Source organism: Siphateles boraxobius, unplaced genomic scaffold (assembly GCF_051911475.1).
Source record: "Siphateles boraxobius isolate OS27281-9 unplaced genomic scaffold, OSU_SipBor_1 99, whole genome shotgun sequence".
Classification (NCBI taxonomy): Eukaryota; Metazoa; Chordata; class Actinopteri; order Cypriniformes; family Leuciscidae; genus Siphateles; species Siphateles boraxobius.
In genome coordinates this window covers 1,268,431-1,292,500 of record NW_027509229.1, presented here as the reverse complement: position 1 = coordinate 1,292,500, position 24,070 = coordinate 1,268,431, and the positions used below count along the sequence as shown (strand labels likewise).

Here is a 24,070-nt window from a genome sequence, read left to right as displayed (position 1 = left end):
GCAGGGTTGTCCTCTTTCTGGGCAATTATATAGTCTTGTAATTGAGCCTCTGTTGTGTAAATTAAGGAGAGATTTGGGTGGTTTTTCAATTACAGGTGTAAAGGAAACTTTTAAGGTGTATATGTCTGCTTATGCCGATGATGTAACCGTTTGTATTTCCGGACAAAATGATGTAACAGTTTTGGAAACAAGCATCAGGCAATATGAGATGGCTTCCTCAGCTAGAGTTAACTGGGAGAAAAGCGAGGGGTTTATTACTGGCCGGTGGAGAGACACCGGACCTCCGAAACTTCCAGGAGGACTGATCTGGGGTAGGGAGGGTATAAAAGTGTTAGGTGTGTTTTTAGGAAAGGAAAGTTTTAAATTGAAGAATTGGGAGGGAGTGCTGGAGAAGGTAGTAGCTCGATTGTCTAAATGGAAATGGCTATTACCACAATTGTCCTACAGAGGAAGAGTTCTGGTGGCAAACAATCTGGCAGCTTCCACGCTCTGGCATAAAGTTATTGTTCTGGAACCACCAAGCGAACTGCTTTGTAACATACAGAGGAAAATAGTAGATTTTTCTGGAGTGGCGAACACTGGACTCGGGCTGCAGTGCTTTACTTACCGGTACATGAAGGAGGCCAAGGTCTGGTGGATGTAAAGAGTCGAATTGTCGCTTTCAGGCTGCAAGCAGTGCAGAAACTTCTCTATCAAGAGGATTTAGCATGGACACAGACGGCATGTGCATTTCTGCAGAAGGTTGAAAGTTTTGGACTAGACAAACACTTGTTTTTATTGAAAATGGACGGGTTGAGACTGGACAGTACCTCTTCGTATTACAAATCAATGTTGCAAGCTTGGAATAAGGTTTTGAAAGTGGAGAGAAACTTGAATGAGCTTGGGGACTGGATTAATGAGGAACCATTGTTTCATAATCCGTTGATTCAGACCCGATTTTTATCATCAGTAAGCATTCGGAGAACTCTCGTAAAGAACGGAGTCACTAAACTGGGACATTTACTGGATAATGGCAGATGGAGTTCAGTGGACACTTTTAAAGAACTATCTGGTTTGTGCTCGATAAGAATTGTTTCAAAATTAAGAGATGAGATTTTTGCTGCTTTGCCGAGCAGTTACAGAAACCTTGTTGCTGGGGGGAATGTACAACAGCAGAAAGGAGGGTTTCCAAAGTTGAAATTTTTTCCTGCTGTCAGTGAAGAACAAGGAGAGCTTGAAGTATCTATACTGACTTTTAAAACTCCGCAGCTGGAAGAGTTTGAAGTTGCATCAAAAAAAGCATTGTTGTATGTTACAGTGAAAGTTATTCACATGGACTCACTCAGCCGGCAGAGTTTCTTAAAGTGGACAGAGACAATGGAGCCAGACTTCCTGGTGAGGGACAGGTGGAGAGTCCTGTATAAGCCTCCCATCGAGAAGCGGACAGCTGATCTGCAGTGGAGGCTTATCCACAGGGCGATAGCTACGAACAGACATGTAGCACACCTGAATCCGGCAGTGGGGGGGATTGCAGTTTTTGTAGTGCTGAAGAAACCATAGAACATTTGTTCTTAGGATGTTTGAGGCTTGGAGGTCTTTTTAAGTTGCTTGATTCTTGGTTTCTTGGATTCTTTTGGTGAGGAGTTTTCCCATAAAGTTTTTATTGGGGGACTCAAATACAAAGTGCGTGATAGAGGTAAATTGTGTTTATTAAATTACCTAATTGGTACAGCAAAGCTTGCAATGTGGAAAACAAGGAAAAACAAGGAGTTGGAAATTGGTTCAACGGATGTAGAAATGATGTTGAAGTGTATGGTAAAAGGAAGGATAAAAATAGAATTTTCATATTATAAGCTGATCAATAATGTTGAAAGGTTTTTAAGAATTTGGGGTATAAATGAGGTTTTATGTGTTTTCGATAATGCAGATTTATTTTTTACTTTTTAATATAATTTTAAATTGTTGCTGAGGTAAAATGATACAGGTAACAATAGTGTTGTAAATCCTGGATTTAATGTAAAAATAAAGATCTGTTCAACCTCCCTCTCTCACTCTCTCTCTCTCTATCTCTCTCTCTATGTCTCTCTCTCTCTCCCCCCCTCTCTCTCTCTGTCTCTCTCTCTCACTCTCTCTCTATCTCTCTCTATCTATCTCTCTCTGTCTCTCTCTCTCACTCTCTCTCTATCTCTCTCTCTCTATCTATCTCTCTCTGTCTCTCTCTCTCTCACTCTCTCTCTCTCTCTCTCTCTCTCTCTCTCTCTCTCTCTCTCTCTCTCTCCCCCTCTCTCTCTCTCTCTCTCTCTCTCTCTCTGTGCGCATGTGCGAGCGAAGGTGAGAGTGTGGAGTGCGTGGTGAGTGCGAGCTGTGTTTGTGCCCGCTGTGGCTTCTTTTTCAAACTTCTATTTTTTATGTTGTAGGTGTTTTTGTTTGTGTGTGTTTTTGTTAAAATTGTATGTGTTGCGACTGGGTGATAAATTTGGTTTGAGGGCGTTTTACGCCGGTGTTTTCGTACACCATGGCGGCTCCCACAGGTGGAGTTTTAGATTCCCTCACGCGTCGGCATGGAGTTAAAATCGTGGCGGCGGGAACTGCAGAGGAATGTAGTTTAGCTGTTGGAAATGTGATTGGGCATGCATGCGTTTTGGCTGCTTCAAAGATGAACAATGCAATTGTACTTTTTTTGAGCACAGTGGAAAAGGCAAATGAGGTAGTGGTAAAGGGCATTGAATTGCGGGGTTCATTTGCATCTGTACTCCCCCTGTCCACACCAGCTAAAAAGGTGACTTTGTCCAATGTTCCACCTTTTATCAAGGATGAAGTGTTGGTAAGAGAACTTTCGCGGTTTGGTAAACTTGTTTCACCTGTTAAGAAGATCGCTATTGCTAGCAAGTCTGAACTGTTGAAACATGTTGTTTCCTTTAGAAGATTTACTTACATGGTTTTAAACAATGGGAATGAACTTGATCTGAATTTGAAATTCAGAATAGATGATTTTGATTACACAGTATTTGTGTCGACTGACTCTATGAGGTGTTTTGGATGTGGAAAGACGGGTCATCAGATTCGTGCTTGTCCGACCGGTAACGTGAACGCGAATGTCAATAAACCGGGGCCTTCGGGTGTACAGCGTGAAGTGGTTCATTCTAAAGAGGCTGATAAATTAAGCTCTACTGATGTTGGGGTAAATCAGGAGCCTGCAGTCGAAATAAGAAATGGAAAAAATGTAATTGAAGAACAGGTCACTGAACAGTTAGATTCGGTGGAAAATGAGTCTAATGAGAACAGTGAGTCGGTTCCAGTGAGTCAGATGAACGATGCTGATTCTGCCGCTGAAAGTCCGAATAAGCAGGATACTGTTTTATTGATGGAAGTAGATCAAAGCTTGTTTAAAACACCCCTGAAAAGGAAGATGAGAAGCGATTGTATTGTTAATAAACAAGTAAGAAAAACAAAAGCACAGGCCAGTGAATCTGACCAGGGTGCTGGAAGTGAGAGTGACTCTTCTGATTCCACTGCTTCAATGTGTTCTCAGAGTGATTGGCCATGTCACGACTGCAGCACTGAAAAAATCAAGTCTTTTTTAAGAGTGACAAAAAATCTGAGAGGTGTACAAGTCGTTGATTACTTTCCAAATCTTAAAAGATTTGTTGAAGTGACTAAGAGTTCAATGACTGAAGGATGTTTCTTAGATAAAGAAGTGTATCGTCTTAAGAAATTTGTCACCAAAGTTCAAAATCAACTGACTAATGGCGATAATGAAGACTAATTTAATGATGCATGGGACCTGTCTCTTACTCAGCTTTTTATGGATAATCTTATTCCAAGCTATGGGTGAATTTCGCATTGCCTCATTAAATGTGAATGGAGCCAGAGATGTAAGGAAAAGATTGGAAATATATGAGGTAGTGAGACAGAAAAAAATTGATGTTTTTTTCATGCAAGAGACCCATAGTGATGATAGAAATGCTGTTGAATGGCTCAAAGAATGGAATGGTTCATCCTTTTTAAGCCATAATACTTCCCTCAGTGGTGGTGTTGGTATTTTATTTGATAAGAACTTTGTTCCCAGTTCATTTAAAATGGAGGAGATTATTAAAGGAAGAATTTTAAAAGTGATTGCGAACTTTGAGCATTCTGTATTTATTTTTATTTGTATTTATGCCCCAAGTCAACCAATACAAAGAATGTGTTTTTTAGATACTCTTTGTAAAACTTTGGAAGAGTGTAAAGGGGAAGAATACTTGTTTTTGGGGGTGATTTTAATTGTGCTGTAAGCAGTTTAGACAGAAATCATATTGAGCCACATATGCCATCACGCAGGAGACTCATTCAAATGATTGAAACGCATGATTTGAGTGATGTTTGGAGAAATTTTAATAAAGATGTTAGACAATATACTTGGGTGCATGCTCGTGATAACTTGTTATCATTAGCAAGGTTAGACAAGTTATATGTTTTTAAACATCATCTTAATATTTTTAAAAGATGTTTTATTTCTCCGGTTGGTATCTCAGATCACAGTTTAATAGGATACGAAATCTCTATGAATTCTGTTAAACCAAATAGTGCATATTGGCATCTTAATACCACTCTTTTAGAAGATAGTCATTTCAAAGAAATTTTAGATTGTTTTTGGATTAATTTTAGAAGGGAAAAGAATGATTTTCAATCTTTAAAGAACTGGTGGGAGTTTGGAAAAGTTCGAATAAAACAACTGTGTCAACAATACACCCTGAATGTCACTAAAGAATTGACTAGATCTGTTCAGATTTTAGAAGCTGAAGTTTTAAGACTTCAAAGTTCAACACAAACTGGAAATCAAGACCTTATTGATGACTTTAAACATAAAAAATCTGCTTTATCGGATCTGTTGGGGTTAAAAGCACAAGGAGCATTAATAAGATCACGTTTTCAAAACTCAAATGAGATGGATGCTCCATCCAAATTTTTCTTTGGGTTAGAAAAGAAAAATGGGCAACGACGTTTTATTAACGTTTTACAATCTGAGAGTGGGATTTTACTTTCAGATCCAATTGAAATGCGTTTGAGAGCAGTTCGTTTTTATGAAAAGTTGTATAAAAATGAGTCCAAAGAAGATCAGTGTATAGAACAATCTTTTTTTAGAGATTTACCTCAGATTTCTGTAGAATCTAATGAGGATCTTAATAAACCCATAACTTTGGAAGAGTTGTATAAGAATCTTCAAAACATGGAATGTGGTCGAGTTCCTGGAATAGATGGACTTCCAATTGAGTTTTATAAGTCTTATTGGAGTATAATAGGTGAGGATTTATTGGAAGTTTTGAATATTAGTTTAACTGAAGGATGTCTACCTTTAAGCTGTCGAAGAGCAGTTCTCACTCTTTTACCAAAAAAAGGTGATTTAACTCAAATAACAAGTTGGCGACCTGTCTCTTTGTTGTGTTGCGATTATAAAATCCTTTCGAAGGTGTTAGCAACAAGACTTGGAAAGGTTTTAGAAGAGGTTATACATCCTGATCAGTCTTACTGCATCCCTGGCAGGTCAATATTCAATAATGTTTCTTTAGTTAGAGACATTTTTGAAGTAGTCAAAATATTTGGTTTAAATGCAGGCTTGATTTCCATCGATCAAGAGAAAGCTTTTGATCGTGTTGAACATGATTATTTATGGAAAGTTTTGAAAGCTTTCGGTTTTAATTCTATTTTTAGTGATAAAATCAAGACTTTGTATAATGACATTGAGGGTGTGTTGAAGTTTAATGGTGGCTTATGCGCTCCTTTTAAGGTTAAGCGTGGGATCAGACAAGGTTGTTCTTTGTCCGGAATGCTGTATGCACTGGCAATAGAACCTTTTTTAAATAAATTAAGAAAAGAGCTGATTGGTTTAGTAATTCCAAAATGTGATAATGCAATTAAGTTATCTGCGTATGCTGATGATATTGTTGTAATGATTGAAGGCCATAAAGACATACAAAGTTTAATAAGAATAGCCAATGATTTTGAATCTATTTCTTCTGCAAAAGTCAATTGGAAAAAAAGTGATGCAGTGTTGTTGGGAAAATGGAAAGAAAAAACGCCAGATCTACCAGGTGGTTTAATATGGAATAAAAATGGTTTTAAATATCTGGGGGTGCATCTGGGTGATGAAGTGACTGTGCAGAAGAACTGGGAAGGAGTGATTGAGAAGATAAAAGGACGGTTGGATAAGTGGAAGTGGCTGAAATCAACTATGTCTTATAGAGGAAGGGTGATTATAATAAATAATTTGGTTGCATCTTTTTTGTGGCATCGGTTGGCTTGTGTCGATCCACCAACTTATTTGTTGGCAAAGATACAATCAATTTTGGTCGATTTCTTTTGGGACAAATTACATTGGGTAATACAAAGCATTTTGTATTTACCAAAAGAGGAAGGTGGACAAGGGCTGGTCCATCTGCAAAGCAGAGTTGCTGCATTTCGGTTGAAGTTTTTGCAGAGTTTTTTGATAAGCTCAGAAAATGCAAGTTGGAGTACAGTAACCAGTCTCATTTTGAAATCTGTTAAAGAGATGAACCTCAGCAAATCCTTGTTTTTAATGGATCCTAAAAAGATTGACACTTCATGTTTACCAGTTTTCTATAAAAATCTTTTTAAAGTTTGGAGTTGTTTTAATGTAAAGAAGTCTGAAAATACAAACTCCTTATTTTGGTTGTTGGAAGAACCCCTGATAAATGGTGCGAGACTGGATGTAATGAGCACAAGCAGCATATTTACTGAACTTCTTATTCAAGCTGGAATCACAACTTTAAAAGGACTTGTAACTTTGGTGGGAGCTGAACTTGCAGACGCTGAGGAAGTGACTGCTTGTTTGAAGATGAAATCTGTTCGAACAATGACTCAAATATTACAGAGGTTGCGATCTGTTCTTACATCTGAGGAGTCGAATACGCTCAAAGACTATTGTGAAGGACTTGTTTGTCCTAATGAGTTGGATTCCTTTCCTAAAGTTGTTATATCTCCCAGTTTAAATGATCATGTTGGAATCTTCTTACAATTGAAGAGTATGTGTTTAGTTTTTAATGATGTTAATGGAAAACAGCTATATAAGGCTTGTGTAAAGTTTTTCAACAAAAAAGGTTTACATCAAAAAATGGACACACCTTGGCGTGATGTTCTGAGGTTGGATGAAGGTGTTAGACCAGAGTGGAGAGCGTTATATAAGCCACCATTAACTAAAAAAACAGCTGACATTCATTGGAGGGTTTTACATGGAACTATCCCAGTCAATGCTTTCGTCTCTGTTTTAAATTCTGAATCAAGTCATGATTGTCCTTTTTGTTCAAACAGAGAGATTGTTTTCCACTGTTTTGCTTATTGTTTTAGGCTAAAGCCGTTGTTTGATAAGTTAAAAACAATTTTTAATTGTTTTAATGAAGTGTTTTCTGTGCAGACTTTTATTTGTGGTTTTAAGTATGTGAAAAGTAAAAGTGGTGAATGTCAGCTGTTGAACTTTGTACTTGGAAAAGCAAAAATGGCCATATACATTAGTAGGAGAAATCATATGGAACAAAAGAATGATAGTGATGTGGTACGAGTGTTTAAAGTAATGGTGAAGTCTAGAATTGTTGTTGATTTTCGATTTTATAAAGTAATGAATAACTTATTGAAGTTTGAATCTATATGGTGTTATAGAGAAGCCTTGTGCTCAGTTGTAAACGGAGAGTTGTGTTTTGCTTTAAGTTCGTAAAAATTGATTAACTGTGAAAAAATGTTTTAATGGTTGGTATTTTTTATTGTAATAAAAGTAATTTTGAAAAATCAAAATCTCTCACACTCTCTCTCTCTATCTCTCTCTCTCTGTCTCTCTCTCTCTCTCTCCCCCCCCCCTCTCTGTCTCTCACTCTCTCTCTCTCTCTCTCTCTCTCTCTCTCTCTCTCTCTCTCTCTCTCTCTCTCTCTCTCTCTCTCCTCTCTCTCTCTCTCTGTGAGTGCGTGTTGGGAGTGCGTGTTGGGAGTGCGTGCTGCTGAATGTGAGTTGTCTACTTCTCTTTTCTTTCAAAACTTTTGTTTCTCTGTTGATGTTTTGAGGAGTTGTTTAGAGAAACAGTGTTTATTGAGGTTCGTTTGTGTGTGTTTGGTGGAGGCGGCGGCGGCCGGCGTGGCTGTCAGCATGGCTGCAGCAGGTGAACACGGTAGTTTGCACAAACTCACGCGCCGACACGCTATTAAACTTTCTCCGCCTAACGGGTGCTCGGTTGAGGATTGTAGTCTAGCAGTGGGTGAGATTGTCGGTTATGACAGTATTAAATCGGCTTCTAGGATGAATAGTGCCATTGTGATTTTTTTAGACAGTGTGGACAAAGTAAATCAGTTACTTGAAAGTGGAATTGTGATTCAGGATACATACACACCAGTTATGTCTCTTGTAAACCCTGCCAAAAAAGTCATCATTTCGAATATACCCCCGTTTATGAAAAATGAGCTTTTAGAAAAAGAGCTAGGCAGACACGGAAAACTAGTGACTCCGATAAAGATGATTCCTATCAGCTGCAAGTCGCCTCATCTCAAACACGTTGTGTCTTTTAGGAGACATGTACACATGATTCTTAACAAGAGAAATGAAGAGTTAAATCTAGTGTTTAAGTTTAAGGTTGATGACTTTGACTACACTGTGCATGTAACATCAGAGACGATGAAATGCTTTGGGTGTGGTACTGTTGGGCATTTGATTCGCTCGTGCCCAGAGAGAGCAGGGGAGACGCGCGCTGTTAACGCAGCGGATCCGCCGCCCGCTCGGGCCGAAAGCGGGGCCTCTTTACCTGGCGAACCGCAGAGAACTGCGCAGGAAGAAAACCGAGATGTTAGCGATCAGGAGAATGAGCAGACAGAAAATGTAGCGAGTGATCAAAACGTACAAGATGGTTTAAACGAGGATCTAAATGTTGGTCAAACTGCGACTAGAGTAGCTGAGTCAGTGTTGTTTAATGAGGAAGATGTTTTGTTGGATGCTGAAATCTCCAAACTGTCAACCAAGAGGAAAAATCCAGAAATTAAATCAATCACTGAACAAACTGCAAAAGTGACAAAAACAAATCCTATGAACTGTTCTTCTCAGTCAGATGATGTGTTGATGAACACTCAAGAGTCTGAAAGTGATGTTAGTGGGGACACACAGATGGATGTGGAAAGTGCTTACTCTTTCACAAAAATTCAGTCCTTTTTACAAAGAACCAAAGGTTTGAGATTGGTTAAAATTGATGAGTTTTTCCCAGATTTAAAGTTGTTCATTGGTTCAGTCAAATTGTTCATGAAAAATACAGAAAACCCTGGCCAACTGACCTTTACAGATCAAGAAATTTTTCGTTTAAAAAAATTTCTTATAAAAGCGAGAGCACAATTAGTTAATGATGGTTAAGTGTCTTTTGTTTTTCTTTTTCTTTGTTTGCGTTAACCTCTCTGTTCTGTTTAAATGCAACTTAACATTTACTATGTGTGACATAAAGTTGGGTTCTTTAAACGTTAATGGTGCCAGAGAGGATGTGAAGAGAGTTTCCCTCATCAGTTTGTTTAAAGTCAAAAAACTAAATGTAATTTTTTTACAAGAAACACATAGCACAGCTGAAAATGAAACTGCATGGAAGAAAGATTGGGATGGGGAAGTGTTTCTCAGCCATAAGTGTAGCAACAGTGGTGGAGTGGGTATCTTGTTTTCTAGAGATTTTTTACCTATCTCTTGTGTTACTGAGGAAATCATTGCAGGTCGCTTGTTAAAAATACAAGCTGTATTTGAAAGTGTAAAAATGACTTTCATCAATGTTTATGCTCCTACTGTAGGCCCAGAAAGGGTGGTCTTTTTAAACATTCTAAACGATGTAATAAGCAACTGTGGCACTGATGGATACATGTTCCTGGGAGGGGATTTTAACTGCACTGAGAATGCAGCTCTAGACAGAAACCACCCAGAACCACATGGGGCCAGTAAGAATTGTCTTGTAAAAGTAATTGAGATGAATGATTTATGTGATGTTTGGAGGTTTTTTCATACCACTCAGCGTCAGTATACTTGGACTTCTGTTAAAGATAATTCTTTGTCTTTGGCTAGGCTTGATAGAGTTTACTGTTTCAAACATCAGAGTAATGTTCTTAAAGGTTGTTCAATACACCCGATTGGTATTTCAGATCATTGCCTCGTACAAGTTGCTATATTTGTTAAGGATGTGAAATGTAAAAGTGCCTATTGGCATTTTAATGTATCCTTGCTCTCTGATAAAAGATCTTTTAAAGATGCTTTTAAGTATTTCTGGAGTGGTTACACAAAAGAAAAATCTGAGTACAATTCATTACAACAGTGGTGGGACATAGGGAAGGTCAATATAAAACAGCTGTGCCTACAGTATACTCTCAATGTCACAAAGGACATGACTAGATCTATGAAAACTTTGGAGAGTGAAATAGAGAAGCTGCAAGATTTGGCAGACTCAACAAGAGAAGGAGAACATTTTAAAGTTCTGAAAAGGAAAAAGTCAGCTCTATCTAACCTGTTGGGTTTCTCTGCTCAAGGTGCTCTGGTTCGCTCACGTTATCAAAATATTGCCAAAATGGATGCACCTTCTCATTTCTTTTTTGGCCTTGAACGAAAAAATGGACAAAGGAGGCTTATGCACTCTCTGCGGTCCAGCACTGGACAATTGCTGCAAGAGTCTGTGGACATTCGTAAATCTGCAGTTGATTTTTATGAGAATCTCTTCAAGAGTGAGTTCCAAGAGAGACCAGAGGTGGCGCAGTCTTTCTATGAGGGCTTACCCAAGGTTTCCGAGGAGGCTAACATGGAGTTGGATGCACCGATCTCCGCTGACGAACTATATTCTGCGTTGCAGAGTCTAGAAAGCGGTAAATCTCCAGGCATTGATGGACTTCCTGTGGATTTTTACAAAGTTTTCTGGCCTGTGATTGGCAGAGACTTGTTGCTTGTTCTCAGAGACAGTTTAAGAAAAGGACTTTTACCTTTGAGTTGCAGGAGAGCAATCCTCACTCTTCTCCCCAAAAAAGGGGATTTACAAGAGATAAAGAACTGGAGGCCGGTTGCTCTGCTCTGCACGGATTACAAACTTTTGTCAAAGGTGTTGGCAATGAGACTGAAAAACGTTATGGAGAATGTCATTCATGTTGACCAGACTTATTGTATACCCAATAGGTTGATATCTGATAATATTATTTTAATTCGTGATGTTTTAGACCTCTCCGATTCATTGGGTTGCGAAATTTGTCTGATTTCAATTGACCAAGAAAAGGCATTTGACAGAGTCGAACACCAGTATTTGTGGCAAACGTTAGATGCGTTTGGGTTCAGCTCTGGCCTAGTAAACATGATTCGAGTCTTGTATAGTGACATTGAGAGTATTTTAAAGATCAACGGTGGTTTGAGTGCTCCTTTTAAAGTTCATAGGGGGGTCAGACAAGGATGTTCATTATCTGGCATGTTGTACTCCTTAGCCATAGAGCCTCTTTTGCACAAATTAAGAAAATCTTTTGTCGGTGTAAACCTTCCTGGATGTGAAACCATTTTTAAATTATCTGCTTATGCCGATGATGTTGTTGTCATTGTAAAAAAACAGGAAGATATAGAAACCCTTGTAGAAAATATTAATGGTTTTGGCGTATTGTCATCTGCCAAAATTAACTGGGGAAAAAGTGAAGCTGTGACAATCAGTAACGAGTTAAGCAGAAAACTTGTTTTACCTGCCGGGTTAATTTGGAACAAGGGTGGTTTTAAATATCTTGGTGTTTATCTTGGAGATGATACTGTTCTGTGTAAAAATTGGGACAATGTTTTAGAAAAAGTTGAAGGACGTCTCAAGAAATGGAAATGGATCTTGCCACACATGTCTTTTAGGGGTCGAACACTTGTGATCAACAATTTAGTGTCATCAATGCTGTGGCACCGTCTATCATGTGTAGACCCTCCTGCACAACTGCTGGCCAAGATACAGGCAGTATTGGTGGACTTTTTCTGGGACCGGCTGCACTGGGTCCCACAGAGTGTACTGTTTTTGCCAAAGGAGGAAGGAGGGCAGGGTCTCATTCATCTCGCCAGTAGGGGCGCTGCGTTCCGACTCCAGTTCATCCAGAGACTCCTTGTTGGGCCTGCAAACCTTGTCTGGAGACCCTTAGCCAGAACCATATTGATCCGAGGTAGGAATTTGGGTCTTGCTGAGCCTTTGTTTTTAATGGACCTGAGTGCTAAAAAACTGTGTAACCTTCCAAAGTTTTACCATGGACTGTTCACTGTGTGGGGGATGTTCCATAAAAAGAGAGTGGCAAGCTGCGAGGCTCTGTCATGGCTGCTGAAGGAGCCAGTGGTGAATGGCATTCGTTTCAACGTGGAACACATAACAGGACCCTTCGTGATGCAGTTGTTCTGTTCAGCTGGGGTTGTTACACTGGGACATGTGGTTGATCTGTGTGGACCAAATTTGATCGACACTGCAAGTCTAGCCTCTCATGTTGGAGTCAGATCGATAAGGATCATAGATCAAATGCTCAGCACTTGGAAGCGTGAACTCACAAAGACTGAATTATCGTTGATAAAAGACTACTGTAATGGACAATGTCAACCAGTTGTTGATGATTCTTTTCCAGCATTGACTCTTTTTCCTGATTTTAAAGACTGCACTGGTCTACTGTTAGAGTCCAGAGAGACTCTCACAAATGAATATGATGACATGGGAGGAAAAATGATGTATAAAATGTTTGTAAAAATTGTGAATAAAGGTAAACTAAGTGGGCGGGCTGACACTCCTTGGAGAGCTCATCTGGGACTTGACAATGAGGTCAGACCAGTATGGAGAGTGATTTACAAACCACCGTTGACCAAAAGGCTAGGGGACCTACAGTGGAGAATCCTCCATGGTAGTGTGGCTGTCAATGCTTTCATTTCCATCATCAATCCTAATGTAAGTGAAGAATGCCCTTTTTGTTTGCAGAGGGAAACAGTTTACCACTTCTTTTTTGGATTGTAGCAGACTGTGCTCTTTTTTTTCAGTTGTTGCAACAAATGTTCATGATGTTTGGAGAGAATTTTTCAAAGCATCTATTTATTCTTGGTTTCAGTTACAGTCAGAAAAGGAGGTTGAAATGTCAATTGTTTTACTTTATATCTGGTCAAGCAAAAATGGCTATTTACCTAAGTAGAAGGAATAAGATCGAAGAGTCCTTAGATTTTGACATAAACACTGTTTTTGTTAGAATGGTGAAAGCTAGATTGAAAGTTGATTTTGATTTCTACTGTTCCACAAATAATGTTGAGGAGTTCATAAACATTTGGTGTCTTAAAAATGTTTTATGTTCTGTTGTGGAGAATGTCTTGTGCCTTGGAACTGTTTTGAGTTAAATCATGTTCTTTTCTTTTTTGTTTTGGAAATTGTTTTTTTGTGTGTGTTGAAGAGAACTCTGTTTTGAAAAATAAAGAGTTTTTGAAATTCAAAAAAAAAAATTCTCTCTCTCTGTCTCTCTCTCTCTCTATCTCTCTCTCTCTCTCTCCCCCTCTCTCTCTCTCTCTCTCTCTCTCTCTCTCTCTCTCTCTCTCTCTCTCTCTCTCTCTCTCTCTCTCTCTCTCTCTCTCTCTCTCTGTCTCTCTCTCTCTCTCTCAGGTCCAGGGCTTTAACATCGCTGGGAATGATTTCTCGTACGCCAGTGACTGTGCTAGTTTCTTCACTCCTGGTATCTGGATGGGGCTGGTCACGTCTCTGCTCATGGTGTTGGTTCTGACCTACGGGCTGCACATGATCATGCAGCTGCGCACCATGGACCGCTTTGACGACCCCAAGGGTCCCGCCATCTCTGTGCCTCAGACCGAGTGAAGGACACAGAGCCAGGTGCCTCACAGCACTAGTGCTTGCTTTAGTTATGCAGTTATAGTACATGGTTATAGTTATGTCCAGAACTCTATTAAGATTTTTTCATTGTGACTTTATTGTGACAATTACAGAGGAACATTTTAATGATACTAAAATGGGCTTCTTTTTATGCAAAATAAAATTTCCTTGTTCAAGTTTTGTGAGATTCATTCTTAAGTATTCTTTGAGCTAAATATCTAAAAATCAACTACATTATATTTTCTTTTTTTATTTACTTTTTCAGGAAAATCGTATTGAATTTACAGATTGGGGCACCATTAAATGTAAATTGTACACTTTACATAATAAATTATTTGTGTGAGAGAAATATCTATTAACAGACTGCTTAATGTTTGTAGTGTGCTGTAAATATGAAATGAAGTATTATTTATTGGTGGTATGCGTATGTTTGATTCCAGTGTTTGTTTTTGAGTTCCCCCACTGTAGTTTGCTTCGTATTTGTGTGTCCAGTTTGTGTTCACAGATGTTTCTGCGTGTTGTTGTGAGAACTGACATTTTTTGTGACCAATCTCGGTTTGATTTAAAGGGAAACATCTTGTGAGCTGTATTTAAATATTAGAAAAAAGGTTACCAGAGACATTCTGACATATTGTTTTGTTTAAATATCAGCATGATGTGTCTTTTAATAATATTATTGTAGTGAATCATTTGCACAAATAGCTCTCATAAATAACATGTTTTATGTTGATGGCACATCTGGTTTATACCTAAAATATCTATTGTCATTTCATGCTGGCACGTTTTGGAGGTGTACACTCTTAAATGTGTATATTGTGTCCGTGTTAAATAAACCTCATTGAGACAACTTTTGAAATCTTTTTTTTTTTTTTTACCTGACAGTTTATGTGGTTATGAAGGTTCACACTGTTATGGTCCAGGCTACATAGTCAGGTTTGACTATACAGGTCCTTCTCAAAAAATTAGCATATTGTGATAAAAATTAAACTTTCATATATTTTAGATTCATTGCACACCAACTGAAATATTTCAGGTCTTTTATTGTTTTAATACTGATGATTTTGGCATACAGCTCATGAAAACCCCAAATTCCTATCTCAAAAAATTAGCATATTTCATCCGACCAATAAAAGAAGTGTTTTTAATACAAAAAAAGTCAACCTTCAAATATTTATGTTCAGTTATGCACTCAATATTTGGTCGGGAATCCTTTTGCAGAAATGACTACTTCAATGCGGCGTGGCATGGAGGCAATCAGCCTGTGGCACTGCTGAGGTGTTATGGAGGCCCAGGATGCTTCGATAGCGGCCTTAAGCTCATCCAGAGTGTTGGGTCTTGCGTCTCTCAACTTTCTCTTCACAATATCCCACAGATTCTCTATGGGGTTCAGGTCAGGAGAGTTGGCAGGCCAATTGAGCACAGTAATACCATGGTCAGTAAACCATTTACCAGTGGTTTTGGCACTGTGAGCAGGTGCCAGGTCGTACTGAAAAATGAAATCTTCATCTCCATAAAGCTTTTCAGCAGATGGAAGCATGAAGTGCTCCAAAATCTCCTGATAGCTAGCTGCATTGACCCTGCCCTTGATAAAACCCAGTGGACCAACACCAGCAGCTGACATGGCACCCCAGACCATCACTGACTGTGGGTACTTGACACTGGACTTCAGGCATTTTGGCATTTCCTTCTCCCCAGTCTTCCTCCAGACTCTGGCACCTTGATTTCCGAATGACATGCAAAATTTGCTTTCATCCGAAAAAAGTACTTTGGACCACTGAGCAACAGTCCAGTGCTGCTTCTCTGTAGCCCAGGTCAGGCGCGTCTGCCGCTGTTTCTGGTTCAAAAGTGGCTTGACCTGGGGAATGCGGCACCTTTAGCCCATTTCCTGCACACGCCTGTGCACGGTGGCTCTGGATGTTTCTACTCCAGACTCAGTCCACTGCTTCCGCAGGTCCCCCAAGGTCTGGAATCGGTCCTTCTCCACAATCTTCCTCAGGGTCCGGTCACCTCTTCTCGTTGTGCAGCGTTTTTTGCCACACTTTTTCCTTCCCACAGACTTCCCACTGAGGTGCCTTGATACAGCACTCTGGGAACAGCCTATTTGTTCAGAAATGTCTTTCTGTGTCTTACCCTCTTGCTTGAGGGTGTCAATGATGGCCTTCTGGACAGCAGTCAGGTCGGCAGTCTTACCCATGATTGCGGTTTTGAGTAATGAAACAGGCTGGGAGTTTTTAAAAGCCTCAGGAATCTTTTGCAGGTGTTTAGAGTTAATTAGTTGATTCAGATGATTAGGTTAATAGCTCGTTTAGAGACCCTTTTCATGATATGCTAATTTGTTGAGATAGGAATTTCTGGTTTTCATGAGCTGTATGCCAAAATCATCAGTATTAAAACAATAAAAGACCTGAAATATTTCAGTTGGTGTGCAATGAATCTAAAATATATGAAAGTTTAATTTTTATCATTACATTATGGAAAATAATGAACTTTAACACAATATGCTAATTTTTTGAGAAGGACCTGTAATTTCATGAGTTCTCCTGCCCATCCAGTCTAAATAGATCCTGGTAAACGAACTTGGCATGCTGTCCTCGAAGGAGGGCCGAGCTTTGAGCTAAACCCCACTGTAACGGTGTTATGTAGAGGAAGAAAGAGAGGAATAGATTAAAAGACGGGGAGGTGGACTGGAGGAATGCCGGAAGAATTGTCGCTGGGATGGTGCAATGACTGGTGCTTATATATGCACGTAATGATGATTGACAGGACTGAATGATTAGGCTCCTCCAAAACCTACGTTGGGATCCTATCCCATAGCAGTTTAGTTCAGGAGCTAGGCAGGCCAGATTTTGCCGTAGTTGTTAGCGTGGAGAATTCTAATACAATAAAGCATGGCAGTTCAAGGCTTTGTATGTAATAGTGTAATAAATACAGAATGCCATGTATACCAATAACAACTGAACTTTTATTCGGCACCTGATCTCTCCAGTACAGCATTAAATCCTAGCCTGGTAAATGCCACACATATTACAATTATCAGAAGATCAAAACCGAGACAAAACCTGACAGATGGTTATAATGTAGATATAATTGGGCTGATTTGATCATATTTCTTGGTGATTTCTAAGTACTCTATGAGCTGCATTCTGAACCAATTGGAGCTTATTTATAGAGCCAGTGTCACCGGCACAGGTCGGGGTGGTCACCAGATGACCGGCCGTGCCCCTTAACTGCGCACCCCCGTGAGGAGCCGACACCACAAGAACACACAGGCAGGCAAGTAAGATATAAAAAGTACAAATGCTTTATTGAGATATAAAAGAAGGTCTATTAAAAGCAGTCTTTATTTGGTAAGCAACGTGACTCAGTGGTGTGTCCCCAGAGAACTCATCGTCACAAGGCCCAGGCGGGAAGAAGGATTTGGGTCTCCCAGCGCAGCAGTACGTCACAGGGCTCAAGCAGAAGAGAGGTTAAGTATTGCTTCAACGTTGCGGTATGTCCGCAGGGCTCAAGCTGAAAGAGTGCTCCGTGCTGCACCAGTGTTGCTGTACGTTCCCAAGGCTCAAGCAGAGAAAAGGTGCGTATCTCACCAGCGTTGCTGTATACTCATGGAACTCAAGCAGAAAGGATGATCAATGTTTCATCAACGTTACAGTGCATTCACAGGGCTCAAGCAGAGAAGGGTACGTATCTCACCAGTGTTGCTGTATACTCATGGAACTCAAGCAGAAAGGATGATTAATGTTTCATCAACGTTACAGTGCATTCACAGGGCTTCAGCAGAGAAGGGTACGTATCTCACCAGCGTTGCTGTATACTCATGGAACTCAAGCAGAGAGGATGATCAATGTTTCATTTCAATGCTCTCTTCAATGGTTTTGAAGGAATAGAAAGCATATTCAATACGTCACCTCCAGTGGAGTTTCTCTTCGATGATGGTACCCACCAGGATTGGTGATCCAGGCCCACCACTGCCTCGGCCAGCACCCCAAACTCGTGTTCGTTTACAATCTTCACACAAACAGACGTGAAAAGGACATGGAAAATACTGCACAACACTGCACTCACAAAGTTAAGGCCTAGGCGTGAGGCTCCGTCCACCGATCACGTTGAAACTCCGTGGGAATCAAAGAGCAACGTATTAAGCACATCCGAATTCAACAGACACATCCATTCCAATATTAATCCTCCCCCGATGTTCACTACAAGCATCAACTGTGCAGAAATTCAGTCCCCAAGGTCACTTATCTCTCTCTTCCAGCAGACTCAAGCCTGTTACAAGTATCCTCTGCTCAGCTTCCGGCCGCCCGTCACATCTGCTTCGTGAGTCCCGCTAGGGCCCAGCACAACGTGACAAGACTTCACCCGTCCAAAGGCTCGACCGGATCTCGAAGAAAAACCCCACACCCATACCATGAGGTGATACTATTTATCCTCTCTTCCATCGGCACGAGCTCCAATCGCAACGTCCCCTTCTCGTCCCGCACCGATTTCGAATTACTGGTGATGAGTTCTGTCATCGGTCGCTACAACCGGAACTTCCTGGATCCCGCACCGGAAGTCTTCCCCTCCGGAAACTCCGGCTCACATCAAGCGTTCCGATCTAGGAATTGGTCACCCGTGACACCAGCAAGACTTTTATTTATGACCTCCGGATTAGATTTTTGCAGTGCTTTATTGAGTGGTTACTCAATAAAGCACTGTAAATCTTTATCACTAATAAAGATTCATCTAAACACTAATCTGGAGGTCATAAATGCATGAATTAGCTTATCAGCATTTGAAAAAGACAGCATGTGTCGTAGTTTAGCAATATTTCTTAGGTGAAAGAAGGCTGAGGAAACTTATTCCATATTTCCTAATAATTTCCCTAAGTGGAAGCATAGATGATTAAAAAAGCAGGGGGCCTAATACTGATCCCTGTGGCACTTCACATTTAACTTATGTGCAATCTTACATCTCTTCCCAACACAGGCAAACTGACGGCAATTGGATAAATACAATTAAACCATAATATCTGCAGTGCTCATAAATGCCAACGTGATTCTCAAGCTTATCCACAAGAATGTGGAGGTGCACAGTATCAAAAGCAGCACTGAGGTCAAACAATATTAGAAAAGAGATGCAGCTACTATCTGCCCTGCTGGAAAACCAGCATGAGTTCCTGTGGGCCCAGGCTGGTTTGAGGTGGTTTAATGCTGGTCTGGCTGGTGGACCAGCATGGCCATGCTGTTCTCAAGCAAAACTGAACTGGTGTAGCGGGACGTTTTAGCAGGGCAGAGAATCAAAGCCTATTGACTGCAGTGACTTAAAACTAGTGTTTATGATGCCCATTACTATGTAGTTACAAGAAGAGCTCTCTGATCATTTTTTAGCAGACACTTTTATTCAAACAGACTTTGAGTTCAGTTCTTACAGGTTTAGTCCTCCTCGACTAACATTAGGTTTAGTTAGGTCAAGGATTCTTATTGCTTGCTTTTAGAGGATTGATAAATCATTAACCAATCAAGTTTAGCCACTACAACACACTACACCATCCCATAAATACTAGTGATGCTAGTATAACTCTCTAATACTCTAATTTAAATAGCTTTTTAAAATGTGCCTTAGGAAAAAGAAACATTACTAGTGTGCATCTTGAGACAAATCAATGGCACTGAGAATGCAAGTTGCTTTCAGTTAAACGGCTCAAACATGCATTTTATTCTGGGACTAGGCTTTAGCCTTGTCTGTGAAAGAGGGCATCCATGTTATGTTTTAATGCATGACTCAAGGAATAAACAGACCAAAATTCTCAAAAGCTTTATTCTATTTTCATGAACAAGCAGACACGTTTCATTTTGTTAATTTGACATAGGCTGGAAAACAATACACTCTCAAATGTAAACTCAGTCTTTACAAAAAAAAAAAAAGATTGAAAGATGTGGATTATGGGAATCCCTTTAGAATAGTTATTTCTTTCCAAGTGTAAAACAAACTGCAGTTTGTTAAAAATAAAACAAACGGCAAAAGCTACAATTTAATTTACAATTTAAATCTTAAATCTACACAACTTGGCCTTGACTTCAATGTGTTTACAGGTGTTTACAATAATTGAATCTTCTGAGAATATTGTCCTTAAAATTATCGACATATTAATAAGATCTGTCAGTCTATATTTTCTCTCATCAAGCTTGTATATTTGCTATCCTTTTGTTTGACATTCCAGGGAGAAACACCAGGAAGACATTCCTTCATCCTTTATTCCACCCCTTTCATGAACTCCAGGAACTCTGCAATAGAATGATAGTGGAGATGCATGGGACAGGGACAACGGTAGAGTTGCATCACATTGGGTCTTTAAGGGTTGTGACACAAATACTGTCTCTTTAGCTTAAAGGCTTAGTTCACCTCAAAATGAAAATTTCCTAATAATTTACTCACCCCAAAGCCATCCAAGATATCCATGTCTTTCTTTCCTCAGTGGAAGAGAAATTAAGTTTTTTGAGGAAAACATTTCTGGATTGTTTCGATAATGGACTTCAAGGGCAACCAACATTTTGCAGTCAATGCATCAATGCAGTTTCAAAGGTATTTGAAGTGCTTCAGCGGACTGTGCACGATCGCAGCTGAGGAGGAGGGTCTTATCGAACGACAAGATAGGTCATTTAAATTTTTAAAAATAAATAAATATATATGTATACTTTTTAACTACAATTGTTCAGATTGAGCTGATCTGCAACGTGCAGGGGACTATGTCATCACGTTGTAAGGTCACCCTGGATGTCGCCGGCGCTAGCGGAAGTAACGCCCCACTCGACCGTGTGAAGGAGGATAGTTCAAATTGTATTGTATGTTGAATGGCATATTTATGTCTTTGTGTCATATTATTGTTTAAAATGGTCTTTAAGTGTGCGTATCCTGTTTGTTTAAATCCAGTGGGGCGATACTTCCGCCGACGCCGGCGACATCGAGCTTGACCTTTCAACGTGATGACGTAGTTCCCGGCGCGTTGCAGATCAGCTCAATCCGAACAATTGTAGTTAAAAAGTGTGTATATATATATATATATATATATTTTTTTTTTAAATGACCTATCGTTTCACGAGATAAGACTCTTCCTCAGCTGCGATCGTGCACAGCCAGTTGAAGCACTTCAAAGACCTTTGAAACTGCATTGATTTGGACTTCAAAACGTTGGTTGCCATTGAAGTCCATTATTCGAAGAAAAATCCAGAAATGTTTTCCTCAAAAAACTTAGTCTTAATCTTAATCTTCCACTGAGGAAAGAAAGACATGGATATCTTGGATGGCATTGGGGTGAGTAAATTATTAGGAAATTTTCATTTTGAGGTGAACTAATCCTTTAAAGCAACACACTAAACCACCAGTATTTAGTAAAATCATTTTCACAAAATTTTCATGGCCTCCAGATTTTTTGTTTGTGTGTCTGAACATGCAATATATCAAAAGTAAGAACAGACCCTCTGCTTTTAACAACAGCAGAAATCTTCTATCAACACTTGAATGTGGGTAAGTTTCATAAAAAAGCAACATTTTGAACAAAAAGTTGAGAAAATCATGTTACTTTTTAAAAGACTACAATATGTGCATAAGCAATGCTTCTATCCATTGTTTCTGCTTCCTTTTCACCTGTGTTTTGATCAGGAGATTCTGTACTCTTTCAGAAGATGTGTATTGGCGTCCCCTACCCCTGATGCTATGGGGACGCCGTACCAACTACGCCATGCTGACCATATGCCTGCTTGTACATCTCAAACTAACAAACTAAGCACTAAGCTTGGAGGCCTCAGCCCTGAACCATTAAAGTATCAGCGGGCGAGCAGCAATGTTCCCTCTAATTTTTTTTCTTGCTGAGCCAAACTTTTTTCTATTGGGCGGACATATTTCGCCACCTGAGCAAAATATTCTTTATACCTGACCTGTACAGCACACGTAGAAACACAATGGTTCCTACATTCAGTTGTAACTTTTAACTTGAATGTGCCATTTTATTTGACCCTTGATGTAACTTATTGGTATTAAATCATATTTTTGAAAAACAAGCAGTTAAGAAGTCACTAAATGAAACACATTTTGGGTTACCTGATATTTTTAACAGTGCTGTCAACAGTACAGTCTTTACCAAGAAATCCTATGAAAAATTATTTACAAAATCTTCTGCAGGACAGTTCAATTCTTTCCAATAATAGAATATAGTATGAAAGAAAAGTAAGCTGTTACACTGAGATGGTTTGGGAAAAACATAAAGTGTTTTTGTACAGTCAATTAATTGTGTACAGGAAGCATTAAACCAGCAAAGTTAAATGATTTTTTATTGCTTATGAATTTCCAATATTTTCTTTAGCAGTGGGGTTTCAAACTTTTTAATGGCAATGAGCCAGTGAGATTCTTTATTTAGGCTTATAATATAATAAAATATAGGCCTAATATAATATTAAAAAAACGAATTGAAGTATTTGTAGTGATATAATACATCAGTTTAAATGCTTCACTTTGTTTACATATTATATAATTATAATATGAAAACAAACTGAAGCATTTAAATAGATCGAATAGCTAAATATTTTCAAGAAAAGTGAATATGTGAACTCTTTTATAGTAATCTAACCATGTCCGCACACAAGACTCACTGCCAATCACACATGCTCACATCATTCTCTTTCTATGAAACCTGTAAACTGCATTCACCAGTTTTCACTCTATAGCGGTTGACCAGAGCACTGAAATTATTTCTCACTTAAACTACAATCAAATGGATTTCCCCACACATTTCGCGTCAGTCCTCTGCGTGGCCTTTTAATCTTTTATGCGCGGCCGCGGCTTCAGAAGTGCCGGCCTCCGCATCAGAAGTACGCGGCCGCGCACTCGCGCAGCTTAGAGGGAACATTGGCGAGCAGTACATCTTGCAACACATTGCTCCCATTACAATGTTAGGAAGTTCCTGGAGCTTCATAGCCTGGCTAACGCCAGACCCAATTCTCTTTGAGACTTGGGTCTGGGAATCACATGTACATTTTCTCGTATTTGAGGCGTGGTTTACAAATGCCCGGCGCCGTTTATTGGGTGCTAAGAATGTCTATCAAACGCGCCTGTACGTAGCTCATAGCCAATCGTTTCAATTATACCAGATGATGTATGTAGAGCGACAGAAATTAGACAAGGAAGAAGACGATGGGTAAGATATTTATGTGAAAACAATGACGTTCAGCGACTATTGCCGTTTGTGCAAAAGCTGCTCTTTTTTCAAAATAAACTTGCATTCTAAACTACTTAGAACAATATCTAAGGCTGCATCAAAAGGTAGCTTCGCGTCTGCTGCCATGTTGAATCCATAGAAATAAACAAACTGCTTCGGTGTGTCGCATAGATGTCGTCATCGTCTTGCTGCTCCCTCCCCGTTCTGTGATTGGTTCCCTAGATGAGGCGAAAATCTGGACCATGGTATCCATACTGCCTTTCAGCGTGAATAAAATCGCGCTGCGGGAAGGCAGCATGGGGAAACCCAGACTAGAAGCTTCAATGTTCAAAAGGACTCTAAACTAGTCCGAGCCACGCTCCAGGAGAGTCTAGTCCCATCAGAGCTGAGCTATCAGAAAATAAACAAACATCAGTTAAGCCCATGACCTCCTTTTTTCCCCCATCACCCAGATCTATGTGTTGCTTCTCTATTATTGTTTCTCTTCGTCCCCAGTTCCTCAGAAGAAGAGCTTTCTTTAGCCAGATTCACCTTTTACTCTTCTCCCCAGGAACTTGTTCCAGGGTCCCGAGGGTGAGGCGGGAGTCAAACGAGGACAGCTTTATCTGACTCCTTGATGCCACAGATGCCTCTTCATCGCATCGCCACCATAGCAGCCATGGACCGGTCAATATAGCTAGATCGGAGAGCTAGATCGGTGACTATCAAAGTTCAGAGACTGTTTTAGGGGATAAGCCCTCCCCTTGATCCTGATAAGCTTACAGTACTGCCATAGTGTGCAAAGCTTCACAGCTCTGCCCACCAACCTCAGTGCCGTCTGATATGGTTTAGAGGTCAAAACGGGAGCCTTCAGCAATGAGGTGTAGCCAGGGAAAGGTAATTCGCTAAATTCCTTTTTCCCCAGAGGCATCCACCCATAACCCTTCTCACGAGCCCCTCTACATTCGAATAACTCAAAGCCGAATGAACCACACAAGCTTAACCAGGTTCAAGCTGTGAGCCGGAAACAGATCAAGCAGATATATCTCTACTGACACCACGTCTATTCCATCAGAATCATA

At 39.8% G+C, this 24,070-nt stretch overlaps 1 protein-coding gene across 1 annotated transcript in view; it reads left to right on the top strand.

Annotated features, from left to right (window-relative positions):
- The window catches only part of LOC143733401 (V-type proton ATPase subunit S1-like), a 32,468-nt gene extending 17,808 nt beyond the window's left edge, over window positions 1-14,660 (top strand). Inside the window, exon 10 of the mRNA XM_077225106.1 lies at window positions 13,589-14,660. Within this exon, the coding sequence (XP_077081221.1) occupies window positions 13,589-13,798 (210 nt within the window). The 3' untranslated portion in view covers window positions 13,799-14,660. The remainder of the gene's footprint in view (window positions 1-13,588) is intronic.
- The last annotated feature ends 9,410 nt before the right edge of the window (window positions 14,661-24,070 follow it).